Raw genomic sequence first — 24,975 nt, forward strand, 5'->3', positions numbered from 1 at the left:
CATACAGAGATTGTCTTTCTCTATCTGGCGTATTTCACTTAAGATAATTCCCTCAAGGTCCATCCATGTTGTGAATGGGACGATTTTATTCTTTTATATGGCTGAGTAGTATTCCATTGTATATATGTATATATATATATATATATACCATATCTTCTTTATCCAATCATCAGTTGATTGGCACTTAGATTGCTTCCATGTCTTGGCTATTGTAAATAATGCTGCAAGGAACATAGGGGTGCATGGGATTTTTGGAATTTCTGACTTGAAGTTTTATGGATAGATACACAGTAGTGGGATGGCTGTGTCATATGGAATTTCTATTTTTAATTTTTTGGGAAATCTCCATACTGTTTTCCATAGTGGCAGCACCAGTTTGCATTCCCACCAGCAGTGTATGAGGGTTCCTTTTCCTCCACAACCTCTCCAACATTTGTTACTTTTTGTTTTGGTTATTTTTGCCATTATAATGGGTATAAGGTGATATCTTAGTGTGATTTTTATTTGCATTTCCCTGATGATCAGTGATGATGAACATCTTTTCGTGTGCCTATTGGCCATCCATATATCTTCTTTGGAGAAATGTCTGTTCATGTCCCCTGCCCAGTTTTTGATCAGGTTGTTTGATTTTTCGTTGTTGAGTTGTGTGAGTTGTTTACATATTATGGAGATTAACCCTTTGTCAGATATATGACAAATATTTTTCTCCCAATTGGTGGGTTGGTTTTTTGTTTCAATCCTGTTTTCCCTTGCCTTGAAGAAGCTCTTTAGTCTGATGAAGTCCCATTTGTTTGTTCTTTCTATTGTTTCCCTTGTCTGAGAAGACATGGTGTCTGAATAGATCCTTTTGATACTGAGGTCAAAGAGTGTACTGCCTATATTTTCTCCTAGAAGCCTTATGGTTTCAGGTCTTACCTTTAGGTCTTTGATCCATTTTGAGTTTATTTTTGTGAATGGTGAAACAGAATGGTCAATTTTCATTCTTTTGCAAGTGGCTTTCCGGTTTTCCCAGCACCATTTGTTGAAGAGACTTTCTTTTCTCCATTGTATTCCCTCAGCTCCTTTGTTGAAGATTAGCTATCCATAGACGTGTGGTTTTATTTCTGGGCTTTCAATTCTGTTCCATTGATCTGTGCACCTGTTTTTGTACCAGTACCATGCTGTTTTGATTACTATAGCTTTGTAGTATGTTTTTAAGTCAGGGATTGTGATGCTTCCAGCTTTGTTCTTTTTTCTCAGGATTGTTTTGACAATTCGGGATCTTTTGTTGCCCCATATGAATTTTAGGATTTTTTGTTCCATTTCTGTAAAGAATGTCATTGGGATTCTGATTGGGATTGTGTTGAATCTGTATATTGCTTTAGGTAGTATGGATATTTTAACTATGCTTATTCTTCCAACCCAGATGCATGGAATGTCTTTCCATCTCTTTATGTCGTCATCAATTTCTTTCAGGAAAGTCTTGTAGTTTTCATTGTATAGTTCTTTCACTTCCTTGGTTAAGTTTACCCCAAGGTATATTATTCTTTTTGTTGCGATTGTGAATGGTATTGTGTTCTTGAGTTCTTGTTCTGTTAGTTCGTTATTAGAATACTGAAATGCAACTGATTTATGTAAGTTGAGTTTATACCCTGCAACTTTGCTGTAGTTGGTGATTATTTCTAAAAGTTTTCCAATGGATTCCTTGGGGTTTTCTATAAATAAGATCATGTCATCTACAAACAGTGAGAGTTTCACTGCTTCCCTCCCTATTTGGATTCCTTTTATTCCTTTCTCTTATCTAATTGCTCTGGCCAAAACCTCCAGTACTATGTTGAATAAGAGTGGTGATAGAGGGCATCCTTGTCTCATTCCTGTTCTCAGGGGGATGGCACTCAGCTTTTGCCCATTGAGTATGATGTTGGCTGTGGGTTTCTCATATATGGCCTTTATTATGTTGAGGCAATTTCCTTCTATCCCCATTTTGTTCAGAGTTTTTATCATTAATGGCTGTTGGATCTTGTCAAATGCTTTCTCTGCATCTATTGAGATGATCATGTGGTTTTTATTCCTCAATTTGTTGATGTGGTGTATCACGTTGATTGATTAGCAGATCTTGAACCATCCCTGTGTCCGTGGTATGAATCCCACTTGATCGTGATGTATGATCCTTTTGATGTATTGCTGAAATTGGGTTGCCAAAATTTTGTTGAAAGTTTTTGCATCTATGTTCATCAGCAATATTGGCCTGTCGTTCTCCTTTGTTGTGCTGTCCTTGTCAGGCTTTGGTATCAGAATGATGTAGGCTTTGTAAAATGTGTTAGGAAGTGTTCCATCCTCCCTAATTTTTTGGAATAGCTTGAAAAGTATAGGTATTAAATCCTCTCTGAAAGTTTTGTAGAATCCCCCAGGAAAGCCGTCTAGTCCTGGGGTTTTATTCTTTGGGATGCTTTTGATTGCTGTTTCAATCTCTTTCCTTGTGATTATTCTGTTCAGATTGTCTGCTTCTTCTTGGCTTAGCTTTGGGAGATTGTCAGAGTCTAAGAATTTATCCATTTCGTCTAGGTTATCCATTTTGTTGGCATATAGTTTTTCTTAGTATTCTCTTATAATCTGTTGTATTTCGGTGGAGTCTGTTGTTATTTCTCCTCTTTCATTTCTGATTTTGTTTATTTGAGCTTTCTCTCTTTTTTTCTTTGTAAGTCTTTGTCAATTTTATATGTCTTCTCAAAGAACCAGCTCTTTGTTTCATTGATCCTTTCTACTGCCTTTTTTGTTTCAATAACATTTATTTCTGCTCTGATTTTTATTATTTCTCTCCTTCTGCTGACTTTGGGCTTTGTTTGTACTTCTTTTTTTAATTAAGTTAGGTGTACTTTGAGATTGCTTATTTGGTATTTTTCTTGTTTGTTAAGGTGTGCCTGTATTGCCATGAATTTCCCTCTTAATACAGCTTTTGCTGTATCCCATATGAGCTGGTATGGCATGTTTTCATTTTCATTTGTCTCCTGACAATTTTTGATTTCTTCTTTAATTTCTTCAATGATCCATTGCTTGTTCAACAGCATATTGTTTAGTCTCCACGTCTTTGTCACTTTCCCAGCTTTTTTCTTGTAATCAGTTTCTATCTTTATAGCATTATGATCAGAGAAGATGCTTGTTATTATTTCAATTTTTTTTAAATTTATAGAGGCTTCCCTTGCTTCCCAACATATGGCCTATCCTTGAGAATGTTCCATGCCCACTTGAGAAGAATGTGTATTCTGCTGTTTTTGGATGGAGCATTCTATATATGTCTATTAAGTCCCAGTGTTTTAGCATTTCATTTGATTCTACTGATTCCTTGTTGTTTTCTGTCTGGATGATATGTCCAATGATGTGAGTGGGGTGTTGAGGTCCCCTACTATTATTCTGTTATTTTTGATATCTTCTTTTAGGTTTGTTAATAGTTGCTTTATGAACTTTGGTGCCCCTGCATTGGGTGCATAGATGTTTATAAGCGTTATTTCTTTTTGATGGAGTGTCCCTTTGATCATTATATATTGCCCCTCTTTGTCTCTCTTTACCTGTCTTATCTTGAAGTTTACTTTGTCTGCTATAGATATTGCAACACCTGCTTTCTTTTGTTTGCTGTTAGCTTGGAGTATCATCTTCCACCCCTTCACTCAGAGCCTGTATTTGTCATTGGAGCTGAGGTGTGTTTCCTGGAGGCAACAAATTGTTGGATCTTGTTCTTTAATCCATCTTGCCACTTTGTGTCTTTTTAGTGGAGAGTTTAATCCGTTTACATTGAGGGTCATTATTGATGTATGAGGCCTTAATGCTGTCATTTTGTCACTTGTTTTATGGTTTTCCTGCATTCCCTTTTTTTCTCATCCTGTGTGTTTTGGTCTATCCATTGAATTCTGCTTTGCTTTATGCTGTGTTTCTTAGTTTTTTCCTTATTTATTTTTTGTGTCTCTGTTCTGCTTTTTAGTTTAGTGACTACCCTGAAGTTTGTATTCAGAATCTAGTGCATAACATAGTCCATTTTCTGATGGCCTCTTATTTCCTTAGTCTAAACTGATTCAGTCCCTTTCCTCTTCCCTCCTAAGTTATTATTCTTATATCTTATTCCAACTTGTATTATGAGTTTGTGGTTAAAGTGACAAATTTCTCTTTGTTTTTGGTGTTTTCCTTCCCTTTATCCTATTGCTATAGTTGAATATTTGCTATCCTATTCTGATTCTATCTATTTGTCTCCTTACTCTGTGTTTTGTGACCCCTTTCTCCCTTTTTTCCTTTTTCAGGTATGAGAGCTTTCTTGAGGATTTCTTGTAGGGGGAGGCTGATGGCTATGATGTCCCTTAGCGTTTGTTTGTCTGGGAATGATTTAATTTCTCCCTCATATCTGAAGGATATTTTTGCTGGATAGAGTACCCTTGCTGAAGATTTTTGTCTTTTAAACTTTGGAATATGTCACTCCAATCTCTCCTAGCTTATAAAGTTTCTGCAGAGAAATCTGCTGAAAGTCTGATAGGGTTTCCTTTGTAGGTTATTATCTTCTGCCTTGCTGCACTGAGTATTCTTTCTTTGTCATTCACTTTTGCCAGTTTTACTACTATATGCCTTGCTGTAGGTCTTTTTACTTTGACAAATCTAGGAGATCTGAAAGCTTCCTCCACACACATTTCTCTCTCATTCCCTAGATTTAGGAAGTTCTCTGTTATTATTTCTTTGAGCACGCTTTCTGCTCCATTCTCCTTCTCTTCACCTTCTGAGATGCCTATAATTCTTATGTTGCATTTCCTCACTGAGTCAGATATTTCTGGGAGATTTTCTTCATTTCTTTTTAGTCTTAGTTCTCTCTCCTTCACTCTCTGGAGCCATTCAACACGTCTATCTTCAATTATGCTGATTTGCACCTCTATGGTGTCCACATAAGCATTCAGGGAATATGTATTTTGTTTTATTTCTTCCATTGTATTTTTCATCTCTAGTATTTCTGATTGATTCTTCTTTATATTTTCAATCTCTTTTGTGAAGTAACTCCTGAACTCGTTGAATTATTTCTCTATATTTTCTTTTACCATATTGAGTTTTTTGACGATAGCTATTCTGAATTCATTGTCGTTTAGTTTACCTATTTCTGAGTCTTCAGGACATAATTATGTGTAATTATTGTTTTCCCTCTGGTCTGAAGCTTTTATGAACTGCCTGATGCTGGAAGTACAATTTTTCCACATTGTGATATTATTTGTCTGTAGTTACAGCCTATCACCACCAAATGGAGGTCAATAGCCACATATTCTGAGCCCTCCACCTACAACTGAGATGTCATGGCACAGCACGGGTTGGGGGGCACTTTCTCTTGCACACAGACCTGGGTTTCCCTATTGGCTCTCGCTATCTGGTTTCCTGGGGTCTTGGCTTGATGAGGTCACCCCATGCAAAAGCTTTCACCCAGTTAGAGGGCTGCCCTCTAGGCTGCAACAGTGCTAGGGAGTCCTGGGTGATCCTGTGGGTGCATGACCCCTCCCCCACTATTTCCTTTATGGAGCCTCCCATGGCAACGACTGCAGTCTTTAGGGGAGGGAGCAGAGTTCTGTCTTACCCCATTGCAGCTCCTCTGAAGGGGCCTCCAACCTCTCCACCTTCCGTTGTTTGACTGCTGTGGGTCTCTGACCAATCCCTGTGCTATTAGGATATGTTTTGTTGGAATATGGTTGCTCCTATTTGTTGTATCTTGGAGGGGAGAGTCCTGGGCATGCTCACTCCGCCATGACACTGATATCACCTCCTACACTGCTGCTCTTATTGACTATCCCTTATATGTAAGGGATCACTTCTCTCTTTCAACTTTCAAGATTCTTTCTTTGTTTTTGGCTTTCAACAAGTTGATTATCATGTTCTCAGTGTGGAGTCCTTTGAGCTTATCCTGTTTGGACTTCAATGAACTTATTTTTTTGTTAGGAAGATTCGCCCTGAGATAACATCTGTTACCAATCTTCCTCTTTTTGCTTGAGGAAGATTATTGCTATGCTAACACCTGCGCCAATCTTCCTCCATTCTGTATGTGGAACACTGCAACATCATGGCTTGATGAGTGGTGTGTAGGTCCATGCCCAGGATCCAAACCTGTGAACCCTGGGCTGTGAAAGTGGAACATGCAAACTTAACCACCACACCACCAGATTGGACCCTCAGTGAGCTGTTTAAATGTGTAGATTTGTGTTTTCCATCACGTTTGGAAAGTTTTTGATGATTATTTCTTCAAACATTCTCTCTCCACTTTTCTCTCTTTCCCCTCTCCCACTGGTGTTTCTGTTATGTGTATGTTGATATGCTTCATGGTGACCCATATTTCTTTTAGGCTCTTTTCAATTTTTTTATTATTACTTCACTTTCTCCCACTCAGAATGGATAATCTCAATTGGTCTACCTTCAAGTTTGCTGAAACTTTCTTCTCCCTAGTCAATTCTGCTATTGAGCCACTGTAGTAAATTTTTCTTTTTTGTTATTCTACTTGTCTGCTCCAGAATTTCTCTTTGGCTCCTTTTTGTATTTTATACCTCTTTAGTGATATCTTCTATTTGTTGAGACATCATTCTCTTGGTTTCCTTCAGTTCTCTGTCTATGATTTCCTTTAGCTCTTTGAGCATATTTAAGACAATTGATTCAAAATATTTTTCTTGTAAATCCAGTTCCTGGGCTTCCTCCTATATAGCTTCTACTAATTTATTTTTCTATTATGAATGGACCATACTTTTTTTCTTTTCATGTATTGTAATTTTTGTTAAGAATTGGATATTTTGAATAGTAGAATATGGCAACTCTGGAAATCAAATTCTCCACCTTCCCTGGATTTTATTGTTGCTAGTTGTTGTGAGGTTTTGTTGTTTGATTGGTTAGTGGCTTTTCTAAAGTATATTTGTAAGTTTTGTATTCATTTTCATGTGTGGCCACTGAATTTTGTGTTCCATTACTAATAGGTCAGCTAGTGTTTTGCCAGTTTCCATAAGAGCCTGTAACCAAGGGGGAAAAAAGAGAAAAAAAAACTCTTCCTGTCTTTACCACTTTGCTCTCCATTGAGACCCTCCTTTAGCATTTAGTCAGATCATTTACAGCATTATCTTATCCTCCACTTCCTGCTTGTGCAGGTCCTGAAAATCAGCGAGGGGTGAAAGCTTAAGGTCTCCTCAAGCCCTATTTTGGTGAACAGCAGACAAGTAGAAGAAGAGAAAAGAATTAGAGGGGCTCAACAGCATATTTGTCTATAGAAAATAAAGAATCAGCAAACTTGAAGATACGCCAGTTGATATTATCTAATTCTCTCAAGTATATCTAGTCTGGACATGTGTGTAGTCTTTTTTTTAAATTGAAATACATTTGACATATAACATTGTGTAAGTTTAAGATGTACATGTTGATTTGATACATTTCTATGTTGCAGTATTCTTGCCAATGTATTGTTAGCTAGCACCACTATAACATCACATAATTATTTCTTTTTTGTGGTGGGAATAATTAAGAAGCAGTCTCATAGCAAATTTGATGTTTATAATACACTATCATTGCCTATAATCATTGCATATAATCAAATACAGTATCATTGCCTATAATTGCCTATACTGGGCATTAGATTCCAAAGACTTATTTATCAACTAGTTGCAGGTTTGTACTCTTAAACAACATTGCTCCTATTGCCTCACCTCCCCCATCCCCTGGTAATCACCCTTTTACTCTCCATTTTTACAAGTTCAACTTTTTTTTAGATTATACATATAAATGATACCATACAATATTTGTCTGTCTCTGTTTGACATATCTCACTTAGCATGATGCCCTCAAGGTCCATCCATGTTGTCACAAATGACAGAATTTTATCCTTTCTCATGGCTGAATAACAAGGCACTTAGGTTGTTTCCATATCTTGGCTGTTGTGAATAATGCTGCATTAAACATGGGAGTTATATATCTCTTTGATATCTTGTTTTCATTTCCTTTGGGGATATACAAAGAAGTGGAATTGTGAATCACATGGTAGTTCTATTTTTTGAGGAACCTCTATACTGTTTTCCTTAGTGGCTGCACCAATTTACATTCCCACTAACAGTGTACCAGGGTTCCCTTTTCTCCATATCCTCACCAACACTTGTTATCGCTCATCTTCTTGATGATAGCCATTCTAAGAGGTGTGAAGTGATATCTCATTGTGGTTTGGATTTGCATTTCCCTGATGATTAGTGATGTTGAGCATCTTTTCATGTACATGTTGGCCATTTGAATGTCTTCTTTGGAAAAATGTCTATTTAGCTCCTCTGCCCATTTTTTAATCAGATTGTTTGGGTTTTTATTGTCATTGAGTTGTATGAGTTCTTTATATATTTTGGATATTAACTTCTTATCCAATATATTATTTGAAAATATTCTCTCCCACTCTCTAGGTTTCCTTTTCATGTTGTTGATTGTTTCTTTTGCTGTACAGAATCTTTTAAGTTTGATGTAGTCCCACTTATCGGTTTTTGCTTTTGTTGCTTGTGCTTGTGGTGTCTTATCCAAAAATCATTGCCAAGACCAATGTCAAGGAGCTTTTTCCCTATGCTTTATTCTAGGAGTTTTATGGTATCAGATCTTATGTTTAATTCTTTGATCTATTTCAAGTTAACTTTTGTGAGTGGTGTAAGATAGAGGTCTAATTTCGTTTTTCTGCATGTGGCTATTCAATTAGCCTGCACCATTTTTTGAAGAGACTATCCTGTCCTCATTGGGTGTTTTTGGCTCCTTTGTTGAATATTAATTGACCATACTTGGTGGGTTTAATTCTGGGCTCTTTATTCTGTTCCATTGTTCTATGTGCCTATTTTTATGTCAGTAACATATTGTTTTAATTACTATAGGTTTGTAGTATAGCTTGAAATCGGGATGTGTGATGCCTACAGCTTTGTTCTTTTTTATGATCACTTTGGAAATCCAGGGTCTTTTTGGTTCCATTCAAATTTTAGGATTATTTTTTCTGTTTCTGTGGAAAATACCATTGGAATTTGGATAGGGATTGTGTTGAATCTATAGATGGATTTAGGTAGCAAGGACATTTTAACAATATTAATTCTTCTGATCCATGAATGTGGGATGTCTTCCCACTTGGTTGTGTCTTTTTCAATTGCTTTCAACAAAGTCTTGTCATTTCTGTTGTACAGATACTTCACTTCCTTAAATTTATTACTAGGTATTTTATTTTTTTATGCTATTGTGAATAGGATAGTTTTATTTATTTCTTTTTCAGATGTCTCATGGCTACCATATAGAAATGCAACTGATTTCTCTGTCTTGATTTTATATCCTGAAACTTTACTGAATTTGTTGATCAGTTCCAAGAGTTTTTTGATTGAGTCTTTGGGATTTTCTATATATAAAATTATATCACTTGCAAGTAATGACCCTTTTACCTCTTCCTTTCCAATTTGGATGCCTTTTATTTCTTCATCTTGCCTAATTGCTCTAGGTAGGACTTCCAGTACCATATTGAATAAGACTGCTGAGAGTAGGCATTCTTGTCTTGTTCCTGGTCTTAGAGGAAAAGCTTTCAATTTTTCACTCTTGAGTACAATGTTAGCTGTGGGTTTGTTGTATATGGCCTTTATTATGTCAAGGTATGTTCCTTCTGTACCTAATTTGTTGAGGATTTTTATCATGAAAGGATGTTATATTTGGTCAAATGATTTTTCTGCATCTATTGAGATGATCATGTGATTTTTTTATCTTTCATTCTATTGATGTGGTTTATCACATTTATTGATTTGTGTACGTTGAACCATCTTTGTATCCCATGGATAAATCCTACTTGGTCATGGTGTATAATCCTTGTATTGTCTTCTTCTATTCAGTTTACCAATATTTTGTTGAGAATTTTTGCATCTTCATTCATCAGGGATATTGGTCTATAATCTTCTTTTATTGTAATGTCCTTATCTGGCATTTGTATCAGGGTAATGCTAGCCTCATAAAATGATTTGGGGAGTATTCTCTCCTCTTCAAATTTTTGGAAGGGTTTGAGAAAGATTGGCAATAATTCTTTAAATGTTTAGTAAGATTTGCCAGTGAAGCCATCTGGTCCTGAGGTTTTCTGTATTGAGAGGTTTTTGATTACTGATTCAATCTCTTTACTCATTTTTGGTCTGTTTAGATATTCTATTTCTTCCTGATTCAGTCTTGATAGGTTGCATGTTTTTAAGAAATTATACATTTCTTCTAGGTTAACTAATTTGTTGGCATATAATTATTCCTAGTAGTCTCTTGTGATCCTATGTATTTTTATAGTATCAGTTGTAATGTCTCCTGTTTCATTTTGATTTTATTTATTTGAGTCTTCTCTCCTTTTTCTTCATTAGTCTAGCTAAGGTTTGTTCAATTTTGGATATCTTTTTGAAAAACCAGCTCTTAGTTTTGATCTTTTCTATTGTTTTTCTTGTCTCTATTTAATTTATTTCCATTCTGATATTTATTATTTCCTTCCTTCTGCTAACTTTGGGCTTAATTTATTCTTTATTTTTTCTAGTTTATTGAGGTATAAAGTTAAGTTGCTTATTTGAGATCTTCTAATTTCTTAATATATGCATTTATCACTATAAACTCCCCTGTCAGAACTGCTTTTGAAGCATCCCATCGGTTTTGTTATGTTTGCGTTTTCATTTGTTTTGAGGTTTTTTAATTCCCTTTTGACTTCTTCTTTGACCCTGCATGTAGCCTTTTTGATTCTCAAGTATATATGGGAGTTTTAAAAGTCCTTATTCCACCCATGTATCTCCCTGTGTAACCTCTTCCTTCTCAGGCTTTTTGGTCTGCCTATTGCTTGTCCAAACTGTTGTTTCTTGCCACAGGTTGCTGTGGACAATACTTGTGCATTTGAATGCTTTCAGAAAAAGCTGTCCCGGAAGCTGCCCAGCCATGGGAATGCTCCAAGTTGGGCAAACAAAGAGAAGTTCTTGCAGCAGTCCATCAGGGAGCTACTAGACAGGTTCAAAGCCACAGCTACAATTCTTTGAGAATAAAGCATATATTGCTCCCTCTCATACTAGCAACATGCACCATGAATGCAGGCTGCCATCATCATTGCCACCACTGATCTGGGGTTCTGGAAGTTGCTCGTTGAGCAGTTTAAAATGTCATAGCACTCTTTCATTACAAAGCAGCACCTCTTTCTTCATCAAGCTTTCCTCTGGTTTTTGTAAGTTTTTGATTCTGTAGTTCTGAAAAGGTTGATCTAACAGCTTTTGCCACCTCTTTACTTGCTTTGTGGAGGGATAGAGTGCTGGAGTGCCTTTACTCCTCCACTTTCAGTGATATCAGTCCTCTTGTATACGTTAAAAAATTTCATCAGCCACAACAACAACAAAAAATCAAAACTCAATTCTGCAAGTATTCTGATTTCTATATAATAAAATTATATACTTACTGATGTTTTGTTGAAACATTTAGTAAAACAATTTTGAGAATCATGCAGATTTAGGGAATGGAACCGCTTTCAGTAAAAGTAATTGCTGTCTTTTTACTAAGACTATCTTTAAGTTTAGCATCTAACTCTATGCTTACCTGTTGTTAAAGAAATCAGCAAACACCTTTTTTTCAGTTTTTCTCTTTTCTGCTTTGCCTAGACTACTGACTTAGTATTTTCACCCACCCAAATAAAATACAGTTATCCCCTTTCATGTGAATATCAAGTCTTTTTTCCAAAGCTAATGATGTGCATAACAATTACATATCATTCAAGCTATCTATTAGCAATTATTATTAATATAATTGTTTCTATGCAGAAATCTACAGTACTAGTAATCTTGCTGTGCCCATAGTTTGTTTTGATGACTTTTTCCTTAAATTATGTTTAAACAAATACCGCTTCTAGTAACAACATATTTTATGATAAGATTTATTTTCACTCTGTGAAAGTGTGTAGGAAAAATAGCTATTGAACTTCTTGGAACAATAGTATTGTAAACATATATAAATAAAAAACACCTAACATTTTCTCCTTATAATTGAACAATCACATTTTTCCTAACTTTCAGAAAATTAAGAGAATTAACAGAATAGTGTAAAATTGAGTACTAGTCACTAGTATTATAAGATTCACAAGGGGAAAAAGCTAACCCAGCAATCTCTTTACTGAGTTTAAGAATCCTATACACTGTCAATACAAATATACTTCCAATTACTTTCCAGGAAAATTATTTATAATTGTTTTAACACATCCAACTATTATCTTTAATGTGAAAGAGTCTAACAAATAGCCAAATTACATTACTTTTGTTTATTTGTTTCTGTCAGGCTGTAAGGCTTTGTCACTAATTTGTAATAGCATTATATGAATAAAATATATAATACATGCTATTGAAGATCAGAGCCATTAAAGATAATAGTTACCACCTTCCTTTTATATTTGTTGATGCTTGGCTTGGGATAGAAAATTTACATCTGTGCTTCTAGTATTTAATATAAAGCATACCAAGATCTCATGTCTTTTATATTATGTGAGCACCAGTGAAGGCTATAATGTTATCAGGGCAACATAATGACATCATGTATTTATAAGAATATGAGCTTCTTTTCTTAGAAATAAATCTATGAAGCTATACAGTAAAAATGTTTTGTGTAGGCCAAGTCATATATACCATACCCTGTTGAATACTGTTCAGAATGGACCTACTTAAAGTTGTCTCTTTTGTAAATGCCTAAAGATCATGAGTGTGCAATTAAAAATTTATCGTAAGGGAAACTGGGTGAGAAGAAAAATCTCCTCTATAAAAAGTCACTATCAATTTCTAAGTGAAAAATACTACCCAGCATTCTTAGACTCTTTCTCAAGTATAGTTTTGTGTTTGATGCCAAAACATGGAGAAAATGTTCTTAGGACCTTGAGGGAATGGTGGAAAGAGGTCTTCTATGTTTAAAATTAAGTCATGTTGATTTGTATTTTATTTCTGCCTATTTACCTGGAAAATAAGATTGTCTCATAATGACATTTACTGGACTTTTTAAGTTCAACTTTAAAGCTAAGATATTGGACGATGTCTAAATTTCCAGAATCATGTGCCAGTGAGCTCTTGATAGCTCCAGAAATCAGTCCTTTGTAATAAATTTATTATCAGGAAATTTTGCAATTTTGACAGCTTAAGCCCAAGGAAATTTTTGTCTCCAAATATGGAGATTGTATAAAATACAGTGATTATATCTCAGGAAAGAATAAATTGCTAGTATCTCCAAAAGCAAAATGAAAAATAAATAATAGAGATCTGTAGTAACCAAGTTGTGTAAAATAAGTTTTATTTTGGCCACGTCATGCCAATGAATTGCTATTTAATGAATTATCTTCTAAAGAGTAAGTTCTCTGAATCTGAATAGTATAAAACTCTCAGATAAATAACTCTGTTTCATTTTTTATGTCTTAAAAAGCTCAAGATAACACCTACTTGAGCAGAAATTTAGGATCATGGCCTCCTTTTGAAATATCACATAGCAGTAACCATTGAAGGAAATGACATTTTTTCCTCTGCAAAGATTTCTGTTGTAATATGAGTGTCAAAGTCAAACTTCACTATCTTTTTCGTTATCCTTTCTCATATTTTATTCTTCTCTCTCTGACAGTTTCCAGAAGTCAACTTGTGAGATACCTTACTGATGACAAGATTGTGAGATTCAAAGAGGTATCTCAAGCTCTCACTGACAAGCAAGACTCACAGCAAAAGTTAAAGGAAAAGCACAGCTATGACCTTTTTCCAGACCCAAACACATTCGTGGATAACAAGCATCACAGAAATGTCAGCCACAAAATTTCTTTCTCTAAGAGTCATTGCAAGGACTATAGATATCATCAAAGTTTTCAGAGTTCTGGGTCTCACGTGAATCCTACTCATCACCTAAGTGCTGAGGAGTACACCTATGAAGTTTCAGCACCTGTCTACCACTCCAACTCCATGAGCCCTTGGTCGGCTGTACGCTTTAAGACTCACAGAAGTAACACATATCCTTTGGACACTGGAGCTCCAATATGTTCCAAATGTTTCATGGAAATCGATAATTCTCCTTTTCATAAATGTCTCATCGATTCTGATGATGATTCAGACCCTGACTGTCCTTTACATTTCCAAATTCCTTTGGATTCTAAATATTCTCTGAGTCCCAAATCTATTAAACACTGCAGGACTTTGCAGAACAGCCCCTTATCTCAATCCCTGGATCCTGAGCGTCTTGTGGACATCTGCCCTCTACACTGGGGGGACTCTAAATATTCATTAGATTCAACTTCTTATATACATTGTAAAAGTTGCTTAGCTCTCCAAAATCAAATAGGCTCTACTGTTACCCATACATTTCCCATGAATCCTCAAAATACCATGGGCCACCATAATACCCCTGACCCAGACAATGTTATCAATACTAGCAATGTTGCTGGCCTTGAAAGTGAGGGCACATTTAACCTTATTGCCAAATTTGAAAATGAGGGCAATCCTGACAATGAGACTAAACTTATCAGTGCTGGAAATCTCAAAGATAAGGCCAATGCCAAAGACAAGCCTCTTCTCAAAGATGAGACAGACCGTGAAGATGAGACAGACTCTGAAGATGAGAAAAATCCTGAAGATGAAATAGACTCTGAAGATGAAAAGAGCACCAAAGATAAGAAAGATCCCAAAGATAAGTCTGACCCTGATGACACTGATCCCAAAGATGGCAATGCTGAAAATGATTCAGATGCAAATAATGGGTCTGATCCCAGTGGCGATGCTGACCCTTCAAGTGGAGCTGATTCCGGCAGCGATGGTGACTCTAACAGTGGAGCTGACTCTAACATTGATAATGCCACTAACAATAATGCTAACTCCAAATATAGCACTGATTCTGAGGAGGAAAAACACACCAACAATTCAGACAATGCCTCTGGCCTAGGCAATGGTGTTGATCAGAACTGTACTGCTGAATCCAACAGTGACGCTAATCCAAACTACACCTCTGGGCTCCAAAATGGAACTGGCTTGGACTACACTTCTGGTTCCAACAATGGTGCTGGGCCCAGCAATGCCACTGGGTCAGGCAATGACATTTTCGCCAACAATGGTACTGACCCTAACAATGGACCTGGTCCCAACAACAGTAGATTTGGCCCTAACATCAAAGGATCTGGCTTCCAAAACAATGGCCCTGGCTCCCAAAATATCAGACCAGGTCCCAACAGCTCTAGCCCCAATATCAATGACCTTGGCCCCAACAATAGCCCTGCCACCAACAACAGTAGCCCTGGCTCCAACAATAATAGCCCTGGCCTTAAAAAAGACTCTGACTCTAACCATAATGCCAAGCCTAGTAATGCTACTAGTGAAAACAGTGCCATTAGTCCTAACAAGGATGCTGACTCCTATGATACAAAGACCACCAGTGCTGCTGGTCACAACTATGCAGCTATCCCAAACTATGACTCAGACTTTGACTATGTCCCAGGATTTATCCATGCACTAGGTTCTAGCTTTGTCATCAGTCCCACCTATATTGCCAGAAACAGCTATGCTGCCAGACCCACCTCTACAGCTAGCACTGTCAATATCACTGACACCAGCAACACCACTAGTTATAGAGGTGTTATTAGCCCTCGCTACAGTGCTGGCACCAACTGTGCCTCAGATACTAACCATGACCCTAGATTTACTCATGTCCTTCACTCCAACTCTGTAATCAACCCCAATTATGATTCCATAACTACTCATAATGTTCATAATTCTACTAGTATCAACAATTTTAATAATCTCTCTGAGCCTGAATTGGAAATTGATGCGGATTTGTCTATTTCTAATATTTCTTACGATAACTCTCCCACTTTTTCTGCTGGCCTTAATTGTGCTTCCACTCTTGAAAATCTTACCTCCTCTAAGTTTTCTGATTCATCGCAGCTTGGTAGAAATTATACAATTTTTGATGCACACAAATTTGGTGCCTGGCTCAAAGTCTCTGCTGGCTCCATAGACTCCACTAACTTTCAGCATGCCACTGCCAAGGATATCCTTGATGCCAAGGATTCTGGCTTTTTAAAAGATTTCTCTATAGTCCAGAATCCCATTGGTATCAAGGATGCTGCCAGTTTAAATTTCCACTCCAATTCAAATATTCTGCTCCCTAGTTTTGCTATTATAGTAGAAGCTGAACTACCAGATTTGGAGAAGTTTGCCATATCCTCAGGTGCTGTGAATCAGGTTTTTAAGGTAAGTTTATATAAGTATAGATTGTAAATTTCTTCTCCATTTCCTATAATTTAGAGTGTTAGGTCATTGAGCAGGATCATACAATTCCTTTTGTTAATTTATTTGGATATGCAAGCCATGGAAGAGAGGAGACAAGGTGTCCAGTATTACTTCTCCTTTGAGACCTGTAGCCAGCAACATGGTTTTTCCATTTGAAAGATCCATCTGCTATACAGCTGATAAACAACAAAATGGCCCTGATTGCGCTGTGGCTGGCTTCTCTGCTACTCTATCAGGGGTGCATAGCTCATAACTATAAATCTAATCACAGGCAACCTAGTAATGTTTTACCTACCTCCTCTCACCTATACATGGCCTGGTGTTGTTTCCTTCCCTCTATGTGCGGAGAGAATCAAGTTAAATGAAACTTAAATACCATGGATCAAGACATTTTAAAACAACCATCTCTCAAAAATGCCATTTTATGAAAAAGGCTGCCAGAAATAGCCATGATATTCTAATCTCTCATTTAAAGAAATAGAATTTGAATTACTTTGGTGACATGATATTAGGGAGCAAAGAACCCCAAACCTTTGCTACTTTTGACTTAAAATGTGTTTTATCTTATTTCTCTTGAAAATAAATGAAATTATATTTTTAAATGAGTATTAAATATTTCCTCTAGCACTCTGAATTTGCATGCAAAAACTAAGACTGCTATATGGTTGATAAACTATTTTTTATAGAAACAAATAATATTATTTTTGATGAAACTTTACCAACATGTTGTCATTGAGACATAAGTTCATACACATTGAATTTTAGCCTTGCCATACTTCATTAGACATGATAAACAAATACATTTAATTTGAATTGTAGTATCTAAGTGCGTAAATGTGTAACTTGAAGTAATTACTCTGTTTTCTACTAGAATATGTAATTGAATATAACTGTACTTTTAAAATAAGACATGTAGTCTTATAATCAAAATGAAAGTACAACATTGGTATCTCTTTAATGCTTTTACTTTAATAGAAAACAATTTTGTGATTTTCCCAAGAGACCGCACCTCCCTGGAAATGGTTGTAATTACCTAGTACGGTTTTATAGTTTCTCCTTATGTAAACTTAAGGGTAATGTTGGCTAATTATAAGTAATAAAAATAATATTGCTAAGAGACAATCCTTAACATTAGAAAAAAGAAATGTTTTCCCCAGTTGTCTTTCACAAATGAACTTTTTCAGTAGTCTGAAAGCACTTAAAATGTTTTATTTTATAGCTTTTGTGTTTCTGGTTGAATGAAAATATGGTTATAATATGTTTTAGGTTACTAGTTAAGGAATGTAGCTAACATTTTTCAGTTGAAATCGTAGGATCTAAGAACTATGTTTCCTAAGTCGTGGTATGTAAAGCATATTATGTTGATTTTAGATAAAAACTACCTGCAAAGTAGGATAATTTCCCCCCAAAAAAACCAAATTTTTCAAATGAAGGATATTTGATTCTCCAAAAATCTAATACTAAAAAGTAGCTCTTAATAGAATATCTAGTCCTATAAATACTATGCCCTGGGTACATACGGTTGAACCTTTTGACCATGACTATATAATGGAAATATATGCAACTTCTTACTTTATTTTCATTGTAGACGGACAGACTTCACAATACATTCATTAATATCTTGGGAAACTGTATTTTGCATGCCTTCACTAGCAAAGCATTTTTCTGGAAGAACGGATGATTGTCTTCCCTTATAAGCTTTGATATTTCCACATTTTCCTAGTTTAGTACATCCTTGTCCATATTTCCATCACAACTACAATGGGGATTACAGAGGTGCTTTTCCCATTCAAACAATTTAAGAAGTGAGAGAAGCTCACTTTAAAGGAATTAAAACTTTTCTACCAACCATAAGTGAACCAAACAACAAAATCAACATCAGAACATATAGTCAAGCCAATTGTACAATCTTCATTCATTCCTTCAACAGGCACTTAATAATTAAAGAGTAGAGAAGGCTCAAAAAATGTACAAAGTGAAAAACATAGTGCCTTTCAAAGTTCACGCAGCCTACTTAATAGGAAAACAAGTGACGGTTTAAGGGTAGAAGTTATATGAAGACAAATAAAATAGCATCTCACTGACTTTCCAGAATGGTTAGAAACATTTTGGATATTCAGATAACAACATGTCACCCATGTACTAAAGTAGTTGGAAACACATATGTGGATTATTATTCTGTGTTACACTTTTCAAAAATAACCAAACAAGGTCGTAATTCCTGAAATTATCTTTTTTTTGTGAAGGTTAACATTGACTTCCATGGATAGTGGTGTCAGAACTATGCTACTAAGAGCCTAGTGTCATTTAATAAGTTATCTATAAGTTATTTACAATTTTGTAGAAATAATTTGATTCCATAATAAAAGAGAGAAAATTAATAGTCAATCTACTTTCTGAAAGTTAAATTGTGAAAGTAGCCTTTATTTATAGATAAAATTTACTCAAGGATTTAGTTATTTTAAGTCCTTGACAGATTCTAATGTACTTGAGAAGAATTGCATTAGGGTCATTCAAAGAAGTAGCCATTTCTGATTTATGGTAGACTTTTTAAAGAAGAAAGATGATTCAATAGTGACACTGAAGAAAAATGTTCATATAGTACTGTTTATTATAACCAGAATTTTGTAAGTAAGGAGTTATATAGGCGTTCCTAGCAACAGATGCCTGAACGTACCAATCAAATATGTTGTGCTTTTTGCACCAAATTTCTCTTAAATTAGTACTTCTAGTAATTGCTTCAAAAATTAGCCAACAGAAATGCTTTTGGTTATAAGTATCTTGAATATTTGAGGAAGCCTACAGATAAGTCTTTGTTCAGGAGAGGCTAAGTTTGCAGTAGAATGTCTTCAAAAGGAAGATTGGCTGAAGTGACCAAAAGTTTTCATACTTTCATTTCAAAATAGTCCACCCAGTGCATCATTTCCTTCTTGCTCATATGACCATGGGGATACATGAAAAGGTTTAATTCTTCTGCTTAATATTCATTGAACTAGATCTTAGTTAAGCCCAACCTGTAGGCAGGTAAATTTAGTACCCACATACTCCACATAATCAAAGCAATGTTCTGCCTAATAGCTTCTTAATTAAATATATTTATATACAAACAATTTTTCCATTTCTAGCTTTTTAGGAATATGCTGTGTTTTCTTACAGTGGAAGACATGTTTTCTGGGGATTTTTAATTTAAGATACAACAAAACCATCTTCTATCCAAAGATACTGGCAACTTGCTCAAGGTCTGTTAATTGTTAAAATTCTTTACTGAGGCCATCTGTGCACCAAATCTTTCTATAAAGTCACTCTTTTATATATCAATCTGATTATATTCCTTCATAATACTAAAGCTTTTACATGGTGTCCTATTTCTGGATTACTTGTTAGATAAGATAAGATCCTAAAAGTGTTCAATTGAGATAGAGTGAACTAAGTTGGAGTCTCCTTTTGAAATGAATTAGTAAAAGATCTCAAATTGAATGTAACTAAAATAATGTTGAGAAAAATCAAAAAGTTCTGCTAAAAAAGTGACCTGCCCATTGTTCTCTGAATAATTTGGGAGAAAACAATTGTCAATCTGCTAAAAGATCAAGGTCTCAGATTGAATCCAGTCTTCTCCCTTTATCTACACCATGTGTAGTTTTCTGAACCAACCACAAACCTACAATGACCAGGTGAGCAATCCAAAGAAAAACTGGTTGCCCCAAGCTCAAGGTAAAGAGCACTTTGTTACTGCTCCTGTTTCAGAAAATCTGTGCCAATGACCATTTTCTAAGAATTTCAGAATCATATATTTTCCCTGGTGACTCAAAGTTCCTTGGCCCACACCCCTCAAATGTAGCAACAGGATCACTGATGCATCATATCCAGGCAGATAGAAAAAGCTAGACCAAATCAACTTGAGTCCAAATATTGATAGAGACTAAATTAGGAGAACTTTAAGACTGTCACTCCACATCATAAGTCTTAAATAATTGACTAAAGAGGCATTTTATTCTCAAAAAGAAGGTTCCACTAGAATTTTAAATCCCAGAAATGTTTGCTACCATGACACAAGTGTGGATACGATATATTCTGCCATGTTTTCCAGGTTTGAAAAAACTAAGGCAGCTGTGTCTGAATTCTCTCCATCTTCTACTTAGAGGGACAAGTAATAGGTTACATTTTCCAAAGTTTTTAAGTCTGAATTTGGGTGTCAAAGACGATAAATGTGAAATGATTAAAGAAGCAAAGTATGAAATTTCAGTTTTCCCTTTCATGAGTCATGTCAACCAACCCCTTCTAAAGAGACTTGGATTCATTAAGTGGAATTTTTATGGAATAGAGACTGTTGACCCAGTGTAATAGAGTACCTCAATAAAATGAAGAGTGTGGATAAGCAGATGGCAGTAAGAAAGGAGTATATTGGAGGTGAAGGCAAAGGAAGTAGTATTATATGGAGAAAGACAGATATTGTGGAATAATAAATATGATTGCAATAATCTCTACATTTTTAATCATATCATTGAATCCCGGTATTTTCTAGCTAGTCTAAGTCCATTTGTAAAAGAAGTATTTTTCTTTTACATTATCTTTTTTACTTCCTGACTTGCCCCTATCTCATCACACACACACACACACACACACAATGGCAAACTTTTCAAAGTTGCAAATACCAAAAAATACAAGCACCCTATGTTAACAAACTCTCATTTATTCACTACCAGCTTCTGTTTTTCCCGTTTTGAAGTCACTCTATCTCCCAAATCTTCTTGCTCCATTCAGAAAGTAACCAAGCTGTCAAGCTATTCTGAGCCAACTGTACTACCTGGCTACTGACTCTGGAATCTTAGCCTCCTGATATATACATATATCACTACCACCTCCTTTTTACTTTCTCACAGAGAGCCTATACAAACACACACACAAATGCATGTGTATACCCCACAGAAAACTTTCTCTGGTTTGGGTTACTTTGGGGACCACAGCCACCTGAGTTTTTACAGTGATTTTAATAAGAAAATAATTTTTATTACAAAAAACTGAATTATAAATGAATTTCTGGAACATATCTTTTTTATAAGTTGGAAACAATCTATGTTTGTCCACACTTGCTATCCTGATACTTCCTGAATATAAATCTGGCTAGTCAAGCAGTAAGTGAAGTGAAAACAACAGAAGAAACAAGCACCAACACTATTTTATTTCATCCCATAAATACTATACCACCAATGGACACTAGTCACAACCAAGAAGCACAGTTCATCCAGCCTGACTACATAGTGATAGATAACAAGGCAAGGAAAGTTTTGTTCTAGGCCCTGAAAAGTCCATTTCTAGGTAGTTGCAAAAGGTTCTGAATCAGAAAAAAATGACCAAGATTGCTAATTATGAAAGTTTAAGCAATAGGTCAGAAAAATTCAGTTCTCAATATGATTATTTTCATGGCTTCATACTACTCAAATATAGTTTATAAATATAATATAATGTGACATTACAAAATATTGTGGAGATATTAATGTTGAAATTGAAAAATTCAAGGTAAATCTTCAGGCAGCCGTTTAATAACCAGCATTTAGTAGCACTTACTAGCTGACATGCATTCTTGAGTTTTACATGTATTACCTCATTTAATCCTCTCAACAGCCCTGTGAAGTTACATAATTATCCCTATTATCCCTTTTTTACATATGAAGAAACTGAGACATTATGTAGTCCAGTAACGTTTTTATGACCACACAGCTACCAACTGAAAAAGGATCAGAGCCTATAATTGAAAATTTGCAATTAATTTAACATATTGAAAATAACATGTAATTAAAGGTATCAAGTATAGTAAACATTGTATTAACCTAATATTAGCAGACACCTAGGTCCCAAAATAAGCATTACTGTGGTTCCGTCTTAGTATTTTAAGAGACAGTATCATACCTGTGATTGTAAGGTGATCATAGTAGTTTCTTGGTCATGGGTTTGAAGTTTTCAAGGGTCATAATGTCCAATATTTTATATTAAATAGCTATGTAAGGTAGTCTAAGGATAAAAATACATTTTTCTTTTATTACCACTTTTAACTCCCAAGTTTCTTTTTATCCTATTGTTGCAGCTCAACCTCCAGACAGGTAGCAGACAATGCCTTGGCCCTTGATTAATGAAAAGAAAATCTTGAGATGGAAAAGACAAAGGCACAGCCAAGAAGGTTTTGAGGATATGAGCAAATAACTTCGAAAAATTGCAGAGATCCCTGAGCAATGTTTCTTATATGTTCGTTCTCACATCCCCTCCCCTTTACATGACCACGCCTTTATTGTCTATTAGGGCCAAAAATGTTGCTTCAAAACACCATGTGACAATTGTCCCATTCATCTTATTTGCTTCTGGCAGACTCTGGAATTAGGAAAAGGACACACTGTGGTCCTTTCTAGCAACCATATAAAAATAATTTGGAATTATTAATAACTCAAAAATACAGTCATATTTTTCAATCAGAAATTCTCTTCACCTTTTGTATAAGTCTCTGTCTCCAGAAAAAGATGGTCTTAACTTTTGAAAAATCTTATGACAGATGCTTTTAATATTGTGATGGCCACTCTAGATTTAATATCACCAATAATAAATTTCTGTTTTATTGGTAATGTTGTTTATTATTGTTATTGTTTTGTGACTGTGGTACACAAAATTAAAATAGTTTACTCATCAGTATCGTGCAGTGTTTGCTTACCTTGCTATTTATTCCATCAAACCTTGCCAACCTAGGAAAACTGATAACATATATCCTTTACAAGAAGTTTTAGAGATGAAAGAACTGAATGTAATGAGGCTATCTCTGGAGCTGCCAGAAAGCAACTCAACAAGTGGTATAGAATTTTAATAGTTTATGACAAGAGGGCTGAGAAGTATAGTGAAATAAATAGAAAGAAACTACATTTCTTTCCTTAGTAGTTAGAAACGGGCTAGGCTTCCAGAGGTATGTTAAAAAAAAAAACAAAAAAAAAAAAACCAAACACCTCTTTGTGACTAATAATTACCACACACACTTTGAGGATTACAGGAAATATAGGCAATCAAGCCATGCTGACCCAGCAGACCTTTTTAAAGACCTCCACAATTTGTCAACACTATCTCAGTATATGACTTATTTTTTATTACTTAAATCCAACCCTCTGCTCCAGCTAGGTGAGTCTCCCCTCTTTTTCCCTACATTTTCTTGCTTGTGTATACAGGCACCCTATTCTTTTTGGTACCTTCTCTATACTCAAGACCTACCTCACCCAAGAAGCCTCATGCTTCTATGAATAATATTGACCCTTCCATTCTCAAGTTCCTATTCTTAAGGTCAACTGAGAAAGATCATAGTGCGTTTGGGGAACCACCCATAGTTTGGCATGCATATAGTACATGGTGTGACTGGTGGCTCATGGGAAGTGAGACTGGAAGAATAAACAGGAACCTTGTCTGCCATATAGTAAATTTAGACTTCCTCCAAGAGGTGAGAGGTAACCTTTACAGAATTTTAAGCATACTGACGAAGTGATCTGATTACACGTTAGAGAAATAACTCTGGTGGTGGTGTGGAGGATGGATTTAAGGAGAAGGCAAAGGAGAATAGGATATCTGTTATGACACAGCTGAGATAGTCCAGACCCTAATTCAAAAGGGCTTGAAATAAGTAGTAAGAATAGGGAAGAGAGGACACTTTTGAGAGCAATTAAGACAAAAATGGCTGGAATTACTGGATTATTTGATGTAGGAGGAAAGAAAGAAGGAAAAATTTAGTATAACTCCCAGCTTTCTAACGTGGGGACATGGTGGTGCCATTAACCAAATTGTGAAATACAGAAGAAAGGGAAGGTACAGGGGTGATATCAGTTTGTGACAAATTAAGATGGAGATTCCTGGGTAAATTTAGGTGGAGAGGTCTAAAATTCATCTAAGGTAAGCCCTGACCTTTAATATACCCAAGAGGTAGAAGGAAAAAAGAAGCACGATGTTAAGAATTCCTTATGTTTATATATAGGGTTAACAGTTGCAGGAAGCATTATCACAGTATTTGATGGTTATTAAGAATTACCCTTTAAAGTCATCGTCACATGTAATAGTAGTGTCTTTGACATATAAATAAGAAAATGAAGTCTCAAAAAGACAAAATATGTTGCTCAAAGCTACAGATTTAATCATTGGAAGAACTTGGAACTGGAACATTTATATGGCAATGATGAGTTCCAAAAAGTAACCCATGGCTTAGAGAAAATGCCCATAACAGAAATTCTATTTCTTTGATTTCCAGGACCCTGATATTGTATTTTTTAATGTTAAGTTAAAGAAGAAAAGCCTCAAGAAGAAAGTAGCAAATTACATTTTTACATTAAAAAAACTATTTTGGATATAAACAATGTTATAGATTTCTATGCTTTGTCTGCATGGTCATAAATTGCTTAAAAAATAAATGTGAGGGCCAACCCCGTGGCCTAGTGGTTAAGTTCAGTGCACTCTGCTTTGGCATCCAGGCTTCAGTTCCCAGGCATGGATCCACAGCACTCAGCAGTGGCCATGCTGTGGTGGTGAACCACATACAAAATAGAGGAAGATTGTCTCAGATGTTAGCTCAGGGTGAATTTTCCTCAGCAAAAGATAAATAAATAAATAAAACAAAATTGCTTTTTCTCCCCAGTTGTTTTATTGTGGTAAAATATACATAACATAAAATTTACAACCTTAGCCATTTTTTTATTGAGGTAGCATCGGTTTATAACAT

At 35.5% G+C, this 24,975-nt stretch overlaps 1 protein-coding gene across 1 annotated transcript in view; it reads left to right on the forward strand.

The window, feature by feature from the left end:
- Window positions 1-22,918, forward strand: part of LOC123282669 (uncharacterized) — a 108,835-nt gene extending 85,917 nt beyond the window's left edge. Inside the window, exons 5-7 of the mRNA XM_044764155.2 lie at window positions 13,600-16,205; window positions 19,401-19,483; window positions 22,327-22,918. Of these exons, the coding sequence (XP_044620090.2) occupies window positions 13,600-16,205; window positions 19,401-19,483; window positions 22,327-22,372 (2,735 nt within the window). The 3' untranslated portion in view covers window positions 22,373-22,918. The remainder of the gene's footprint in view (window positions 1-13,599; window positions 16,206-19,400; window positions 19,484-22,326) is intronic.
- The last annotated feature ends 2,057 nt before the right edge of the window (window positions 22,919-24,975 follow it).

Source organism: Equus asinus, chromosome X (genome assembly GCF_041296235.1).
Source record: "Equus asinus isolate D_3611 breed Donkey chromosome X, EquAss-T2T_v2, whole genome shotgun sequence".
NCBI lineage: Eukaryota > Metazoa > Chordata > Mammalia > Perissodactyla > Equidae > Equus > Equus asinus.